Source organism: Dasypus novemcinctus, chromosome 11, assembly GCF_030445035.2.
Source record: "Dasypus novemcinctus isolate mDasNov1 chromosome 11, mDasNov1.1.hap2, whole genome shotgun sequence".
Classification (NCBI taxonomy): domain Eukaryota; kingdom Metazoa; phylum Chordata; class Mammalia; order Cingulata; family Dasypodidae; genus Dasypus; species Dasypus novemcinctus.
The window spans coordinates 93,466,496-93,485,695 of NC_080683.1; the positions used below are offsets into that span (position 1 = coordinate 93,466,496).

Sequence of the window (19,200 nt, forward strand, 5' to 3'; positions counted from 1 at the left end):
CACTGTTCTCCAAGTCTCTCACCCTTGTTTTTTTTCTTTCATGCTGCAGGACTCCCTTTACTATCTCTTGTAAATCTAGTCTTTTGGCAACATACTCTCTCAGGTTTTGTCTCTGAAGACTTTAAACTCACCTTAATTTTTTGAAGGACAATTTTACCAGATACAGAATTCTTGGCCAGCAGTTTTTCTTCTTCAGTACCTCAACTGTATCATACCACTTTCTTTTCACCTCCATGGTTTCTGGTGAGCAATTGGCACAGTATTAAAAAGATTCCCTTTATGTACTGCTTTGCTTTTCTCTTGCTGCTTTCATAATCCTCTCTTCATCTCTGGTATTTTTCATTCTAAGTAGTAGATGTGTCAGAGTTGGATTTATTGTTTGGGATGTGTTCTTGAATATTGATATTTATGTTGAAAGAGGGTTAGGAAGTTTTCAGTCATTATTTCCTTAGTTATTCTTTCTGCTCCTTTCTGTTCCCTTTATGGGACACCAGTAACATGTATATTTGTGTGTTTCACGTTGTCATTCAATTCCCTGAGGTCCTGTTCCATTTTCATTTCTTTTCTCTTTCTGCTGTCCTGTCTTTTCAAGTTCAGAAATTCTGTCCTCAATTTCACTAATTTTATCCTCTATCAATTCAAATTTGCTATTATATGACTCTGATGTGTTTTTTTTTATCTCAACTGTTGTGTCTTTTATTCCCATAAGCTGTGTTACTTTTCTTTGCAGGTTTTCAAATTGTTCTTTATACTCACCCAGTATCTTCTTAGCACCTTTTATCTCTTTAGTTATATTTTCCTTCAACTCCTTGAATTGATTTAGGAGATTTGTATGATTATCATTAATAGGTTGTCTTAAATCCTGCGTCTTATCAGGATTTTTGGTTTATTCCTTTGACTGGGCCATCACTTTCTGTTTCCTAGTATGGCTTGTAATTTTTTGCTGATGTCTAGGCATCTGAATAAGTTGGTGAATTTACACTGACAGTCAATTTCTCTCTTTTGCCTAGTGGTTTTGTTTTACGGCTCTTCTTTGATTTTTGGTTCAGTAGATTCTATGTCTTTAAAATTACCCAGCTTAAGTTATCAAAATAGGACCAGGGACTCACTAATGGGGTCCAGAATTGCTCACAGAGGTTTGGGATGAGAGAGATCAGTGATTTTTCTCCTTGTAGTTTCCTGGCTGGCCAGAAGATGGCACTTGTCAGTGAACCTTTCCAGGGAGGTGACTCTTTCATTTTTCACTTACTGGTGATTCTGGTCTGGCCAGAGCTGAGATTGAAACTGGACTTTGCTGGTCAAATTCACTGAAGGGAAACTGCTCTCCACCCCCTGCCACACACTCCCTCTTCCCAAGGAGGAAGGCATCTGTTCTCCTCTCAGTTGGCTGCAGTGAGCCACAGATTTTATCCAGGCTGCACACCTTGAAGGAGGGGGATGGGGACCCTTCCTGGCTACCTCGGGGTTAATAACTCATGGCTTTCATTTTGGCTGCTTCGTCTCTCTGTTCTCTGCCCTCCTAGGGGAATGGCACAGCACTCTCCTTGTCTACAGATCCTCAAAACAGGTCCCTTGGACAGCTTTTGGCCCTTCCTCTGTTGTTTTTGTGAGAAGGTCAAGTTCTGCCTACCTCCTCTGATACCATCTTCTTTCTTTCTTTCCAGATATACTTATTGAGAATCTCTGATGTGCGACTCATTGTTCTGGGACTGGGGATCCAATAGCCAAACAATAGAAAAAAAATATTCTTGCCTGTGTAGAACTTAAATTCTAGTGGGGTACTTTCTCCCACTAGAACTTAAGTCTATATTTATGAGCTTAAATAGTGCTAAGTGAAGAGGACAGAAGTAAGGAAGAAGAGTGAAATTTTATTGGTTGAAAATGATGGTGAAATTCTTCCAGATTGATGAAGGAAAACCTCAATCAAGATCATTTCTTTAATCCATGCTGAAGGAAGAACACAGTCTGGAATAGGTAATCTCTCAGAACATTTTAAAGGTACTTAACCTGGGATCCTCAAATTCCTTGAATTTGTGGATTTGATGGGGGAAGTATTAAATCTTAATTTTCATTAAATCTAACTCAAATTTAGCATTTCTTTCAATCATGAATGTAGATTACCAACCATGGTAGGTAGTATTGGCAGAACCTGCAACTTTCACAAATAGACAACATGGATATGAAAGCTGTAAGCATCTCACAATATTTATGCCCATCCCTACTTATAAATTATGGTAGTTACTATCTATGTTGCTAAATCTTTTTTATTTAATGCCTTAATAAAGAAGCTCATATATCACAATTTCAAAAAATACACATGGTTGGACTATCCATGGAACTGGGGGTAGGGTCAGGGGAAAGAGCAAGTGAAGTCTAGGGATTTGCAGATCTGTGATTGAAATTACAATGTTTGGAATGTTGTTTTGACAGATATGGCAGGGGAGGGTTACCGGTGTAGGATGTCGGATGTGGGGGGTTACAGTATACGGGACAAGGCACACCTGGGTCAGGCTTCTGTGGAATATACAAGTGTTCATCTTGTCAAAGTGTGTTGTGTCAGTGGGTGGAACAAGAATCCCTTGAGATAATAGGCAGTGCCTAATAAAAGAAAACAGACCAATAAAAAATATATGTGTATATACATATTGATAATTATATTTCAAAGTAGTAGATTTCCTTCTATGTATTATATTTTATGCATTTTAATTTTTTTTTTTTTTTTGGTGAGGTACCAGGACCAGGAATTGAACCCTGGACCTAGTATGTAAAAAGCTGGCGCTCAACCACTGAGCCGCATTGGCTCCCCTGAGTTGGTTATTTCGTTTGTTTGCTTTTTACTTTTTCAGGAGGCACCAGGAACCAAACCCAGCAACCTCCCATGTGGGAAGCAGGGTCTCAACTGCTTGAGCCACATCCATTCCCTAAAACATTTTGAGGAAGGGGCCAGTGCTTTACTAGATTGCCAAAATAGATTCATGGTAGTAAAATATTAAACTTTAATTTAATTCTTACTGAGGACTTTCTTCTACCTCCCACAGATACAATACACTCTCCATTTGTTTCCTTTTGTAGAGAGTACACAAATATATCCTGAACAGATGAGGAAGGTGTTCTGGATAACTCGTTGGAGTTCTGATTGTGAAACATCCTTTTTAGCTTCCTGTTTAATGCAGGCCACACACTATTAAAATACTTACACAGAATAATGTAGCATGTCAAGCAAAATTTCACTTCCTAGAAAATGACAACTTTTAACACTTTACAGAAGATCAGTTTTTAGACTCCTCTAAAAGACATTTGAAGGACTTAAAGGCAGGGCAGTTTAATTTTTTTTTTAAGATTTATTTATTTATTTATCTTCCCTCCCCTCCCCCACCCCGGTTGTCTGTTCTCTGTGTCTATTTGCTGCGTCTTCTTCTTTGTTCACTTCTGTTGTTGTCAGCGGCCTGGGAATCTGTGTTTCTTTTTGTTGTGTCATCTTGCTGTGTCAGCTCTCCGTGTGGGCGGCACCATTCTTGGGCAGGCTGCACTTTTCTTTTGTGCTGGGCGGCTCTCCTTACGGGGCACACTCCTTGCACGTGGGGCTCCCCTATGCGGGGACACCCCTGCATGGCAGGGCACTCCTTGCGCGCATCAGCACTGCACATGGGCCAGCTCCACACGGGTCAAGGAAGCCCGGGGTTTGAACTGCGGACCTCCCATGTGGTAGACGGATGCCCTAACCACTGGGCCAAGTTCACCGCCCGTGGGCAGTTTATTTTACAGGAAATAAGATGCAAGAATTCTGAATTAGAAACCATCATACTTGATTAAACCAGCCTTTCGTCACCATCCCTATCATGGTATTGGCCAAGCTGGCCTATCCAGATTGAGCGGTCATGGACTGTGTAGCCCATGACCTTGGTCTTGTTCAGCCTCTGGAAGATAAGGTGGTATGTGTATGTGTGTGTGTATCTGGCTGCTTTAGCAAGACAGCTGTATGCACAAAACTGAGAACCTCTTATGCAGTTAAAAAGGGAGAGGTAAGCATTAAGTAAATGGGTACGCCAGAGAATTTTGCCCTGCCCCTACAGGTTCTTCGCTTTGGATCCCCTAGAATATTTTCGACGACCTTTCATCAAGAGTAAAAAATTAAAAAAAAAAAATTCTCTACATCTCATATTGCCAGTAGCCTGAGAGAGAATAGCATTCACTCTGTAATTTTCACATTAGACAAACTTTATGCTTATGGGTGTAATGTGAAGGGATGTCAATTCAGTGTTGTTAAACCACTTGGATTGTATCTTCAATTGTGTCTTGAAGTCCTTTAGGAAATAATACTTTAAAAGAATAACGAAAGCTGTGAGACTTTTGTAATCATTTACATTGTGTTTTTCCTTTTCAGGCTGGTTAAAGATGCTCCTTGGGATGAAGTCCCACTTGCTCATTCCCTGGTTGGTTTTGCCACCGCCTATGACTTTTTGTACAACTACCTGAGCAAGATGCAACAGGAGAAGTTTCTTGAAGTGATTGCCAATGCCTCAGGATATATGTATGAAACATCATACAGGCGAGGTTGGGGGTTTCAGTACCTGCATAATCATCAGCCCACCAACTGCATGGCTTTGCTCACCGGAAGCCTCGTTCTGATGAATCAAGGTACGTGTGGACATGGCAGAGGGGGTACCTGAGCTGACATCAGCTCTAGTTGCCACATTGTAAGCGATGACTTTTTATAAATCTCTTAGGTACATGTTCATACTAGGATCCTAACTGAGCCTTGAGATGAAGTAATGACATGGGCATCTCTTAGCTAATTGAGAGACATCTCTTTTCTAATTTCTGTGAGTTTATTAACCTACATGTTGGAGTGGTTTTTTTTTTAATTTTTAGGGCAATAACATATTTGTAACACAGAATTTCTCATTTTAACCACAATCAGGACACTAACGACATTCACGATAATGTGTGACCCTCGCCATCATCCATTATCAAAACTTTGTCATTACCTTGAACAGAAACTCTGTACCTCTTAAGCAATGATTCTTCATTCTCTCCCTGCTCCCTGACACCTGGCAAACTGTAATCCCCTTTCTGTCTCTCTAAGTTTGTCTCTTGTTCTAGGTATTTCATATAAGTGAAATCATATTTAATTATGGCTTCTGATTTTCCCAGGCCATGTCTGTGTAGCACAAGGTCAGTGGCAAATATCCATTTTTCCCATGAATTTTGATGGTGAAGACAGCCAGCCTAGAAAAATGGAGTTTATAAAAGCAAAACAGGTGGCTTTTTATTTGAAACAAATGTTCGTAGGACACAGGTTTATCATCCCACCACTATTTTTTTTTCCCTCTGACTCAAAACAGCCAATCTAGATGATTTAGGTCAAGATTGAAAGCAACTTTTGTGGATTGTATGGCTACTTTCCCTTAACTTATTATATAATTGCTAATATCTCATCTTCTTTGTTCTTGGAATTCTGACTTAATCACATCTCCTGTGGAGGTCTGAATGACTGAGTAGGTTATATTTAAGCAAAGCAGCCTAAAGATCACAATTATTTGAACATTAAATATATACTTGGAACTAACAAATCTAAAAGATAACTTAACTATATTTGCCACAAAAAAATTAGTATGCATTTTTTAGACTATCAACATCAGGTTTTACCCAAAAGTCAAGCTTTTTCCCTTCTCATATCAATTATCACTTCTAATTCAGTCTTAGAGGGAAAGAGACCAACATTAACTGAGCATGTGACATGTCCCCATTCTTTTCCATATTTTATTTAATTCTTATATCAGCTCTATAAGGTAGCTGAGATTTGGACCCGATTCTTGCCAACCTCAAAATTCAGTCATTCTCCACTATCTTTCGTTGCCTCTTTTGGAATAGAAATGCAATTTATCATAAGTAAAGCATAACCAGACAGGTGAAGTTTCATCCTAGGTGCTTTGCCCCCTACCCTTACAAAACAAAATCAAACATAGACCTAATGTGAAAACCCACCATCAAGCTACTTAATAAATCAAAAGGCCTGTGAAAAGAATCATCATGAAATACTATTTTTATTGGATCTAATATGCAGTTTTCCCAGGAGTATTCATATACCTTTATTTTCTGACAGCAGTCAGGGTTGCTTTGAAATACACTCTTCTGTGGGCCATATGGAAGCAGTACATACATTTATAAGAAGACTGGGTCAAGGGAGGAAAGAACTCTCTGATCCTGCATCATCTCAGTGAATAGCCAGACTTTGGTCCTGGCTTTCATGGCACATTCACTCTGACTTCCGGAGCTCCACTTGCCAGGCTCCTTCAGTAATTCCGTGTTGTCTAAGAGGTAGCTTAGAGTGCACCTGTAGCTTTCACTGGGATCACATAAAATCTCAAAAGTTGGAGAATTAGGAAGAGACTTAAGGTGAAATATCAAATGAAGGTATTGAGTTTGAATTCAGGAGAGCACCGTTCTTACGGGTGAACTTGGGCGGGTTCATAAAACTTTGAAGGATGGGTAGGATTTGGGTAAGTGGATAATAAAGAACGTTCTAGGCAAGGTGCATAGGTGATGGAAAAATAGAAGGCATAGCATCCACAGCAACAAATAGCAGTGCCTTGTATTGACAGGATTTGCAGTTTGAAAAGTATGTTGGTAAACATTGCCTTAAATCTCCTGAACAGGGCTGTTAGTTGTAAGGAACAAATAAGGAGAATCAGGTCATGTGATATCCAGGGAACACTTGCATAGCCAGCTGGATGTTCACCAGTCATACTGGTGTCTGATTGGCTCTGGAGAACATATGAGAGAAAAAAAGATGGTTATGACTGGAATTTAATTAAGACTAATGACAGTATACATCAAACACTGTCTGTTTAGCATTAATAATATTTGCAGTTTATTACAAATCCTATAAAATAATGGTGAAATTTACATAAAGCCAAAAACTTAAAAATAATATTAAGAGAAAACAAAGTGGGGAGCAGATGTTGCTCAAGTGGTTGAGCGCCTGCTTCCCATGCACGAGGCCCTGGGTTCAATCCCTGGTACCTCTTAAAAAACAAACAAAAAAAAAAAACACTTCTCATTGGGGAGCAAATGTAGCTCAGTGGTTGAGCCCTGCTTCCTGTTACCTCCTGGAAAAAAAAGACAGAAAAGAAAGAAAGAAAAGGAAGTAAAAACTAGCCAGAAGACTGGTTTGTCAGGTGTGAAGCTGGTGGTGGAAGGAGCCAGGGAACAATTAACAGTCGACATTAACAGTCTCTTTCATGTAGCAGAGCTAGGAGGTGGAGGCAAGTCTTAGCCTGGGACCTAGGATATAGACCCGCAGGTGGTACCTGGATCCCCTGGAAGCGCCCTCTCTGAGCACACTGAGGAGCCTTCAGTAGAGTGCTCAGCTCTGATGATGACACATATGTCTGTGGGTGTGAGGCAGGAAGGCTTCACCCATATTCGGAAGCAGTTTAACTTTACCCCTAGGGGTTGTGTACTTAAAAAGCAAACCTAGGGAAACGGACTTTGGCCCAGTGGTTAGGGCATCCGTCTACCACATGGGAGGCCCGCGGTTCAAGCCCCGGGCCTCCTTGACCCGTGTGGAGCTGGCCCATGCGCAGTGCTGATGCGCGCAAGGAGTGCCATGCCACCCAGGGGTGTCCCCCGCATAGGGAAGCCCCACGCGCAAGGAGTGCACCCATAAGGAGAGCCACCCAGCGCGAAGGAGGGAGCAGCCTGCCCAGGAATGGCGCCACCCACACTTCCCGTGCTGCTGACGACAACAGAAGCGGACAAAGAAACAAGATGCAGCAAAAAGACACAGAAAACAAACAACCGGGGGAGGGGAGGGGAATTAAATAAATAAAAATAAATCTTTAAAAAAAAAAAAAAAGCAAACCTAAATACAAACCTAGGTCCAGGTCAAAGTTCTGTTCTGTTTCAGTCGTGTGCCAGAGATCTTTTTTTTTTTTTAAGATTTATTTATTTATTTCTCTCGCCTTCACTCCCCACCCCCCCAATTTGTCTGCTCTCTGTGTCCATTCACTGTGTGTTCTTCTGTGACCGCTTCTATCCTTATCAGCGGCACCAGGAATCTGTGTTTCTTTTTGTTGCATCATCTTGTTGTGTCCACTCTTTCCGTGTGTATGTTGCCATTCTTGGGCAGGCTGCACTTTCTTTTGCGCTGGGTGGCTCTCCTTACAGGGCACACTCCTTGTGCATGGGGTTCCCCTACGCAGGAGACACCCCTATGTGGCAGGCACTCCTTGCGTGCATCAGCACTGCTCGTGGGCCAGCTCCACATGGGTCAAGGAGGCCTGGGGTTTGAACCGCGGACCTCCCATGTGGTAGGCGGACGCCCTATCCATCGGGCCAACTCCTCTTCCCTGTGCCAGAGATCTTCAACAACGTTTCTGATGGTCAGATTTCTCATCTGTAATATTGGAGCAGTGATGCATAATTGGATCGTTAAAAGAATTAAGGAAGATTCTGTTCAGTGCTGTGTAAATTATAAATGTTATGGAAATGTGAGTGTTGTTAATGTTACCAAAACTCTAGTCTCAGGAGAATTATAGAAAGCTAGTGTTTCTGAATCAAAGTAATTTTATAAAAATGTTTTAGACCCTTAATTTTTCATTGGGGAGACTGACGAAATGTGACAGTTTGAAGAAGACCTTGGCCAAAATCCTGCAGCTCGTTGGTGGCACGTTCAGGACTCCCGGCTGATTTTGTCACGCTTAGATTCTTGCCACTCCTGTGATCTCTCCACCCTGTTCAGCTCCTGTGGAATCTAAAAGCACATAAAGGATGAGAGGTTGAAGTCTAACGACAGTACACATCAAACACTGTCTGTTTAGCATTAATAGTACTCGCAATTTATTACAAATCCTATAAAATAATGGTGAAAGTTATATAAAGCCATAAACTTAAAAAAAATATTTTCAAATAGTATTTTTTAGGAAAATTGAATAGCCGTTTCAATATGCAAATCTCTTCTTGCAGACATAAAATTACATGCAATTTTTTTTTAAAGATTTATTTTTATTTCTGTCTCCCCTTCCTGCCCCTCCCCCCATTGTCTGCTCTCTGTGTCCATTTGCTGTGTGTTCTCCTGTGTCCCCTTACATTCTTGTCATGCGGCACTGGGAAACTGTGTGGCCTTTTTGTTGCATCATCTTGCTGCGTCAGCTCTCTGTGTGTGCGGCACCACTCCTGGGGCGGGCTGTGCTTTTTTTTCACACAGGGTGGCTCTCCTTGCAGGTCGTACCCCTTGCGCATGGGGCACCCCTAGGCGAGGACACCCCTGCGTGACACAGCACTCCTCACTTGGGGCAGCACTGCATGTGGGCCAGTTCAGCACATAGAGGCGGACACTCTGTCAGTTGAGCCACAACCGCTTCCTGCATGCAGTTTCTGATCTTAGATATGTTGTGATTTCCATTGATAAAAGATTGGAAAATGACGGGTACTCGTTTAAAGTTTATCTTCAGTTTATTAATAACTAATCTGTATTTAAGCACTTCTTAACTTACATTGTGAACCCATCACAAACCTGGATTAACAGAATGGTATTTATGTGTCAACAGTGAGAGATTTGCAAAATGCCATTTGTTATAAAAACTAGTCCACTAACTCAGAGGGTTTTATTTGGCCATATTTTTGGTTTGCTTTTTTTCGGTCTTTAGTTATTGTTTCCATGTGCTTTCATCCTTCAGGGTATCTTCAAGAGGCCTACTTGTGGACAAAACAAGTTCTGAGCATCATGGAAAAGTCTCTGGTCTTGCTCCGAGAGGTGACGGACGGCTCTCTCTATGAAGGAGTTGCTTATGGCAGCTACACCACTAGATCACTCTTCCAGTATATGTTTCTCGTTCAGAGGCACTTTGGCATCAACCACTTTGGCCATCCGTGGCTTAAACAACACTTTGCATTTATGTATAGAACCGTCCTGCCAGGTAGAGTGAGGAAGTCAGAAGTGGGAAAACATGGAACTATTGTAATTCTTTCTGATTTTGAAAATGGGCTAGGTTAGGAAAAGAAATGAGGTCTGTGGGGTTTGAATTACACTGAGATTAAAGGTATTTTTAAAAAAAAGCTTAGAAGAATTGAATTCAAGAGTTGTATATAGCTACAATATTTGGGGAATTAGCATGAGAATTTGTAATTTAGATATTATAAAGCTTATGTAAATAATGGATCAAATATAATTTCTAGCTCCCACAATCCTTGTGTTTTTGTATACATATAAACTTGGGCACATATACAAACTTATTTTCATGAAGTTAAACAATTTAATGGCCTACATGTCAGTTTCCTCTTGTGTGTAATCCTTATCGATCCTATTTTTTGCTTCCAAATGATACATACGTGATTAAAAAAGAAGGATTACATCTATATATTTAAGTTGGAGCTTTATTATTTTCTTTATTTAGTTGAAATAGTTTATATAAAGTACAGAAAACTAACCAAGAAGCTATAAAACTTCTAATTTCTTGTTGTTGTGTAGCTTTGCCATCTAACTTTGAGTTGGATTTTTTAAAAAAGGCAGGAATTTTTGAGTTATTAGTTTATTCATTTTTTTGAGAGCTTTACAACTTTGCCTATTTCCAAAACATGAGCTAAGATGTTTGAAAGAATTTGGGAGGTAAATTTTCATCAGAATGGGTCCCTTCCTCCCTTTTAATGAAATGCAATTTTTATATGGTGATTCTAGACCTACAACATAGAACCTAGTATTTAAATCCTTTTGCTCCGGTTATAGAGAATAGATTGAATAGCATCTCCATTATTGGATTGGTTATCTAAAAAATACTGCAGAGGAAAAGAACCATGTTAATATTTGGTTTAGACGTACCTGCAGAAACCTATTGCTTTATTGCTTATTCTTAGGCATGCAGGAAAGGCCTGCTTTGCAGCTTATCTTGGTTAACAAGGGCCACCTAAATGAGGGATCTTTAAAAAGTCTCAGTGCTTTGTAATTTGAGCTGAGGCCCAACAGCCATCTACTTCTGCGCTTGGATCTGTTGTGAACTGTGTATGTGACTGTTTCCTAAGCTGGAAAAAACAATATGAAAAAAGGAGGATTTAAATATTGTGTCAATTAAGTCAATAAACCTCTATTGTCTGCCTGTATGCCAGGTACAGCCTTAGGCAGGGCATCCAAACATGAATAAAACTTATCCTCTGTTTTTAAGGAACTGTCAGATTAGTAGAGGATTATGAAAATTACATTTTCTAATAATATTTACTTAGAAGAACATCTACTAAATTGTTAGAAGCAAAAACATTAGCTGTAAATTAAATGAATACAGGTACAGTCGTATTTTACAACGGGATTCCATGTTAAGGCAATTTATAGTCTAATATATTATTCTTTTTTCACTACAATTGATATTCTAATAATGATTATTCCTCTCTGGCCTGTTCTTCCTCTTTTTCAAATGTACTTCGAGTATAGCCAGTGTTACCTGCTTTTGTTTTTCTTCCCTTTTTTCCAGTGATGATACCTGGCTTTTGATCCTCATGCTCTCTGTCTTTTCTTTAACTTTCAAATGGTATGAACTGGCACAGTCTTGTCTGGGAATTATTAACTTTTCTTCCAATAGAAACTCAGTTTCTCCTCAGAACCTTATCTACAGTATAATTTCTATTTTATTAGAAGCCAAATTGAGGCACCTTATGTTACTATCTTGGCCTAAGATGAAGGAAGAGTTGGTAGGAGGGCTAGCACCCATGCCAGGTTCACAAACTCACCATGCAAAAGAGAGCAGCCCATGTGAATACGTAAATAACTCTGTAATTGTACATGGCTGGGACATTGGCAAATGAGAAAGATGAGCGATATACATAAGCATTCATTAGGTGCAGCGCTTTCATTACCAGTGACAAGCTGCCAGGTAACAGAGACAAACTTGCATACATGATTCACAGAAGACCTTCAGAGGGATTCTGATTAATCAGTCCAGGGTATAGGGCATGGGCATTGTGGTTTTATTTATTTTTAATCTAAGAAACGTGATGGGTTCTAATTTGCAAATCATTAAACTTCTCTTAATTCTTTCAAACATTCCTCCCCAGGGTTTCAAAGAACTGTGGCTATTGCTGACTCAAATTACAACTGGTTTTATGGTCCAGAAAGCCAATTAGTGTTCCTGGATAAATTTGTCATGCGTAATGGCAGTGGTAACTGGCTGGCTGACCGAATCAGAAGGAACCGCGTGACGGACGGTCCAGGGACACCATCCAAAGGGCAGCGTTGGTGCACTCTTCACACAGAATTTCTCTGGTAGGACACATCTGGGCTAGCTTTCAGGGGAGTGGCCCCCAGGGGGCACCATTCTTGCCTTGTGCTAGATTTGCAGCATTTAAAAAGAAGAACTAATTTAAAATACTCTTCTACCCCTTCCCCAAGCCATCTAAAGACATGCAGCTTGAATTCAATTCCTATCACAGTGTCTAAACTCTGTTAGAAATATTTCCTTATATTTAAGATCTAATTACTGTTTGCAGCTTTTGTTCTCTTGTATTAGAGACTTCCTAGACTCACACTGTTTCATGGATAAGCATGTTTTGATTTACATCCTTTTTGAAACTATGGAAAGAGAGAACCACAAAAGTTAGACTGGGTTGTTCTAATTATCACACCAAGAAATAGAAGGTAGTAAAATGCTTTGTTTTGATAAATGGAGCATTATAATCTCCCAGTGGCAAAGCCATTAATAAATTTTCAAAACTGTTTGACAGCATATGACAGCTTCACTTTGATTTAAAAAAAAAGAAGAAAAAGAAGCTTGTAATTTTTTTTTTTTTTTTTTTTTTTGCCTTAATCTCTTAAGCCCAGAAGGAGAAGCTTGGATCTCCTTTTTAGTACTGCCAAATATATTGTTGGCATCCAATAAGTTAAAATCAAAATTACAGGGAACTGGTTAATCATTAATCTCTGATTTGTTTCATGCTTTTGGAATTTGCATTCAACTTCAAAGCAAGCTTTCTATGGTTTCACTCCTTTTTCCAAAATTTAAACAATTATGGAGAAAATAATACTAGTAAAATAGTGACTATGTAGATTAACCAACATTTCTGAACTATTTTCAGAGATGACGTAAATGTATTAATATGCTGCCACTCTTGAGTTCTTTTAGGAGTATGAAATAATTGCTTACTAATGCTCAATTTACCCGTAAATAAGCAACTGAGAGCTCTATAACACTGACTATAGGAGTCAGATTAATGCTAAGCCTAACTTGGTTCTACATCTTCCTTTACAGGAATATTCAAACTGACCAAAAACTGAGGGAAAAAATGGCCAATTCAGTTTGTATCCAGGTTTTTTAAAATCATATTAATTAAGCCAACATTATGCTGGACAAGAGTCGAGACACAATTTTTGATGTCCTGAGACTCTAATACAATAGGTGAAACAACCAAAGTCAAATACCAAGAAAATTAACCCTGCAATAAGTAACTGATGTACTTTAGAAGAAAAGTATATGAGATAATACCTTTATCTGCCTTTCTTCCCTTGAGCAGCAAATCATATGAATCTTTCAAGTCATCCAAAACAATCATCTCCATTATTAATTTTGGAGCATTTCTGATTCAAACACCTATGTTCTTATCACTGAAAATTTAATGTTGATTGTTACATCACTTTGACAATAGCCACTTATTGTCTTAGGAGCATGGTGTCATCTCTAGATTAAAGAAAAAAACCAAAATGCTTTGGATCTAGGCTAGGCAGTGGTAGCCTATCTCCTATATTGGAATTCTACCCATTTACAGTCTTAGGTGCATTATTGGCAGTAAACTTTATATAATATGTTAAGTTCTACTGCATTTTAATTAATTTTTTAAAGGAAAAATATGCTCTACCAAAATCTCAGTGATAGTAGCTATTGCAGACATTACTTTATTATAACTCAAGGCTTATTAGAGTCTAGGTCCTAACGTGGGGCTCCCTAAAATAGGAGCCCTCAAATAGAAGTTTGGATGAAGTGTTTAAATCTGTTAAGTCCTGGTAGTTGAGGTGACAGCTCTGAAATTGTCAAGTAAAGAAGGTCCATGTGGTGATTAGCAGCAGAAATAATTTTAGGCTCAAACCCAAAGGCTTATAGTAATAGCAGTGTACTCTTTTCCAGTTCATCAAGTGTTTCCCCCTATACACGCTGATTATCTGTGGGTGTTTTCAGAACTCTCGCTACTATAATCTATACTGCCGGTGCTCTAGGGAGCATTTGTACATTGTTTCTTCTAGCCGTATTGCCATGTGGCATGACGGTTTTGATGTGTTATTCTCACTTAAGTCAGAAAACCATTTAATTTTTTAAAATTAATTTGTTCAGGTATGATGCCAGCTTGAAATCTGTTCCTCCTCCAGATTTTGGCACCCCTACATTGCATTATTTTGAAGACTGGGGTGTTGTGACTTACGGAAGCGCGCTACCTGCAGAAATCAACAGATCTTTCCTTTCCTTCAAGTCAGGAAAACTTGGGGGACGTGCAATATATGACATTGTCCACAGAAGCAAATATAAAGACTGGATCAAAGGCTGGAGAAATTTTAATGCAGGGCATGAACATCCGGATCATAATTCATTTACTTTTGCTCCCAATGGTGTGCCTTTCATTACTGAGGCTCTCTATGGGCCAAAGTACACCTTCTTCAACAATGTTTTGATGTTTTCCCCAGCTGTGTCAAAGAGCTGCTTTTCTCCCTGGGAGGGTCAGGTCACAGAAGACTGCTCATCTAAATGGTCTAAATACAAGCATGACCTGGCCGCTAGCTGTCAAGGGAGAGTGGTTGCAGCACTGGAGAAGAATGGGGTGGTTTTCATCCGAGGAGAAGGTGTGGGAGCTTATAACCCCCAGCTCAATCTCAAGAGCGTTCAGAGGAATCTGATCCTCCTGCATCCACAGCTTCTCCTTCTTGTGGACCAAATACACGTGGGAGAGGAGAGCCCCCTGGAGACTGCAGCAAGCTTTTTCCACAATGTGGATGTTCCTTTTGAGGAGACAGTGGTAGATGGGGTCCATGGAGCTTTTATCAGGCAGCGAGATGGTCTCTATAAAATGTACTGGATGGATGATACTGGCTACAGCGAGAAAGCAACCTTTGCTTCAGTGACATACCCTCGGGGCTATCCCTACAATGGGACAAACTATGTGAATGTTACCATGCACCTCCGAAGTCCCATCACCAGAGCAGCTTACCTTTTCATAGGGCCATCTGTAAATGTTCAGAGCTTCAGTATCCATGGAGACTCTCAGCAGCTGAATGTGTTCATAGCCACCAGCAAACATGCCTATGCAACCTACCTTTGGGCAGGTGAGACCACGGGACAGTCTGCCTTTGCACAGGTCATTGCAGATCGTCAGAAAATTCTGTTTGACTGGAGTTCAGCTCTCAGGAGCACCACTGTCCCTGAGGTGAAGGATTATGCTGCAATTGTGGAACAGAACCTGCAGCGTTTTAAACCAGTGTTCCAGCTGCTGGAGAAGCAGATCCTGTCCCGAGTCCGGAACACAGCCAGCTTTAGGAAGACTGCGGAGCGCCTGCTGAGATTTTCAGATAAGAGACAGACTGAGGAGGCCATCGACCGGATTTTTGCCATATCACAGCAACAGCAGCAGCAGCAAAGCAAGTCAAAGAAGAACCGGAGGGCAGGCAAACGGTATAAATTTGTGGATGCCGTCCCTGATATTTTTGCACAGATTGAAGTCAATGAGAAAAAGATTCGACAGAAAGCTCAGATTTTGGCACAGAAAGAACTGCCCATAGATGAAGATGAAGAAATGAAAGACCTTTTAGATTTTGCAGATATAACATATGAGAAACACAAAAATGGTGGCTTGATGAAAGGCCAGTTTGGACAGGCACAGATGGTGGTAACTACTCACAGCAGAGCCCCGTCCCTTTCTGCTTCATACACCAGACTGTTCCTGATTCTGAACATTGCAATTTTCTTTGTCATGTTGGCAATGCAATTGACTTATTTCCAGAGGGCCCAGAGCCTACATGGCCAAAGATGTCTTTATGCAGTTCTTCTAATAGACAGCTGTATTTTATTGTGGTTATACTCTTCATGTTCCCAGTCACAGTGTTAGCACTGATGGTCCAAGTTGCTTATCATTTTGTGATCACAAGAGTCGATGTAAAAAAAAATTTTTTTTTTCATTGCCCTAGTTTGTCATTGGATTTTTCCCCTCAGATTCATTTTAACAAATTAAGGGGAAAGTATCTTCAGACAAGGAAGCAGGGTCATGGTGAAGTCAGATTTGGAGCAGACAAGGAAAGTATCAAAAGAATTAAGAGTAACTCGATTTTCCCGTGGTATTTCTGGAAGTGTTTTGCTTGCTAATTTAGCTGTCCATATACCATGACTCTTAGAAGAAACAACATGTCTGATGTTAAGTGATATGTTTTTCTTAAAAGAAGAAAAGATTTACATGGAATTGGGTTTGATTAATATTAATTTAATGATACTTAGCAATGTCCAGATACTATTTTACAGAAAAGACCGAAGCACGCAGTCTGAGAAATACAATTATTTTTCATGGCATAGTCATATTGAGAAATAAGTGTTGCTAAGTCCTGGTTGTGGTGGAATCATTTTCCTTGGAGAAGTAGTGCTTTTGTTAAAATGAATAGGAGAATCCATGTATTGGCTTGTCATTCTGGTAAAATAGTAAAAATGCTAGCAGAAGAGCATTAAAAACTTAAAATGTATTTTCCATTTATCTAGGAATGACTATGTCCTTCAGGACAATGGTCTTGGCACATGTATAGTTGGTTGCTTTTATCCATTCATTGGTTGTTCAATAAGTAAAACAACTAAAGATAATTTTGTACGTTCTTTACGTGAGAAACTGTTATAGACCCATTGACTAAACTATTCACAGTAAAATATTTTATATCCTGAAGGTGGATTTCAATACCAAAGAAGAAGAGGAAGCTAAAATTTGGATATGATTTTTATGTTTTTCAATTAAAAAAAACTTTCTTCAACTTTATTTTGCTAAATAAACTGATCCTAATTGTGATTTTTTTAGGTTGTCTTTCTCCTTTGTTATATTACATTCATTACGTACGTAAGTTTTTCTGAACCCTTTGAAGAAATGTTTATTTGGATGTGCACTAATCAAATGTATAAAGTAGTGTTTGAATCAAAACAAGTTCATTTCTCTTATTTTACTTTTTTGTTGTTTAAACAAATAAAAGCAGACTTCTGATATTTAAGTTACACCAAACTTGAAAACATAAAATTTCCATAGTTATTTCCAGTGAAGTCCTCAGAAGATAACATCATATTCCACAGTTTATTCATCAGTATAAGAAACTGATATACTTGAACTAACAAGTAAATAATCTGAGCCTTTTGAGTCTTTTACATGTTTCTCCCTTCTAAAGAGTTTTAAAATATGTTTAGCTCAAGTTTTAAAGTAAGGATATAGTCACAAATTTATAGGTCTAAAAAGTAATAATGGTGATCTCTTTTGTTCATGGAAATACCATAACACAAACCACTAACTCAAAGAAACGGTTATGGGCACTTTTTGCAGTTGTAATTTTGAACTTTCTTACGTAAAGAAAACCTAACTTTGACTCTTAACTCTGCTTCTCTCATACTTGGAATCTAGAAAATGACTTCTGAGGAAGTTTTTTTTCTTTCATGTAAGGAAGTCTCTAGGGAGGATGTCATTACACACTGTTTAAAAGAATAATGTTTTCAAAAGAATAATGCTTCCGTTTGTCCTGCATGGATGCTCTTACTGGGATTTAAACTTGCTTTATGTGACAGGTTCTCGTTTACTTAACCTCATTTGACATTCCTCTCTTCTACCCTTTCTCATTCAAAAGTCTGAATTGTCTGAAATGATCAAAGGAAATTTTGAGGGAAAAAAAGAGAGAGAAAATTACTCTATGAGGCTACCAGGCAAACCTGATCTCACATCCAAAACTCAGACATACTTTCTAACAGATGAAAAGTGAGTGCCAGTCCCAGCATTCTTTTTGTTTTCATTAGTTTACAGCAAAGCAATGTATTAGGCAGCATAGAATGATTTAGTCTAACACATTTGCTCATTTTTAAAGTAATTAAAATATATGGTACTTCATATATCTTAAAAAAGTTGAATTACAATGATATGTATGGGGTTCTTTTCCCCTTCTCATGGACTGAGAATTTGTTTTGTTTAACAAGAAATTTCTGCAGGCAGTGGTTTATGTAGTTCAGATAAAAACTGCTGGAACAAATCCACAGCTCTTCATAATGAGACGTGTTTCATATCAGGGATAGTGTGTATGTGAGCAAAACTAAGGAACTCTTTGTTTCTTCAGTATATCCAAGCAATGTTTAATCTCCCTTGAAACTGAGTGACCAATGATAGAATCTGTTTCAGTGCTGCTCTCTCTGAAAGGAGTGTTTCAAGCTCATTGGGTAATATGTGAACTGTTGTTCAGGAGATTGATAGGACTTTTGGTCCTTGCCTTAAAGAAAATTTGAAAACCATTAGCGCTCAGAGCTTATCTGGAGTTAGAACAGAAGTAGTGGAAGGGGCAAATTTGCTTGTTTGTGATTAATTAGCTTGGAAACAGCCATGTTGTTTTTTATCTATTGAGAGAGCATTCTTTTGAGATACTGGCTGTAATTGTTAATAAAGTCCAAGATCCTTTTCTGGGACTGTTTGAATAAGTAAAATGTATTAAATCACCTAGAAAGTTGAATTAATTCTTCCACAAATGTTTGAGTTGTAATTTTTTTAAAGTACCAAATGTTCCACAGTTACTAGAAAACATTTTTAACAGAGTATTGTGAACACTTGATATATTTTTAAAAGAAACATTTACATCCGACTTACTCTGTTTTTCAAAAATTTTTGAAGTCCACAAGCCATCCACAAAGGGATCTGAAATCTCTTTCAATGTTAAGAGAAAGCAAATTAGAAAATGTTACATTTGTAGTATTTAGCTTGAAGTTTAGTGCTAAAATAGAAAATAGAGGAGATCTCACTGAGCCCCCTAACCCTGCAGATGAGGAAACAGAGGCTCAAGAGGTGAAGGGGACTTGGTCCTCTCCCTACACCCTGCCCGGCCTTATTCCTGTGCTTATTTCTTTTCTGTTCACAAAGCCCATTTGTTTGGTTCTCTCCTCTTTGGGTTTGTGTTGAGAAGATAGTTTCTGCAGTTTATTTAACTTACTGGCAAAGATGACATGTTTTTCCAGCCATGTTTCA

General features: G+C 39.0%; 1 protein-coding gene across 3 annotated transcripts in view; it reads left to right on the top strand.

Moving 5' to 3' along the window:
• Positions 1–17,011, top strand: part of DSE (dermatan sulfate epimerase) — a 203,291-nt gene extending 186,280 nt beyond the window's left edge. For all 3 annotated transcript variants that reach the window (XM_058307318.2, XM_071218634.1, XM_004471213.5), the window contains 4 exons: positions 4,385–4,638; positions 9,684–9,923; positions 12,046–12,253; positions 14,310–17,011. In XM_058307318.2, coding sequence (XP_058163301.1) covers positions 4,385–4,638; positions 9,684–9,923; positions 12,046–12,253; positions 14,310–16,071 — 2,464 coding nt within the window. In that variant the 3' untranslated portion in view covers positions 16,072–17,011. The remainder of the gene's footprint in view (positions 1–4,384; positions 4,639–9,683; positions 9,924–12,045; positions 12,254–14,309) is intronic.
• Positions 17,012–19,200: the final 2,189 nt, after the last annotated feature.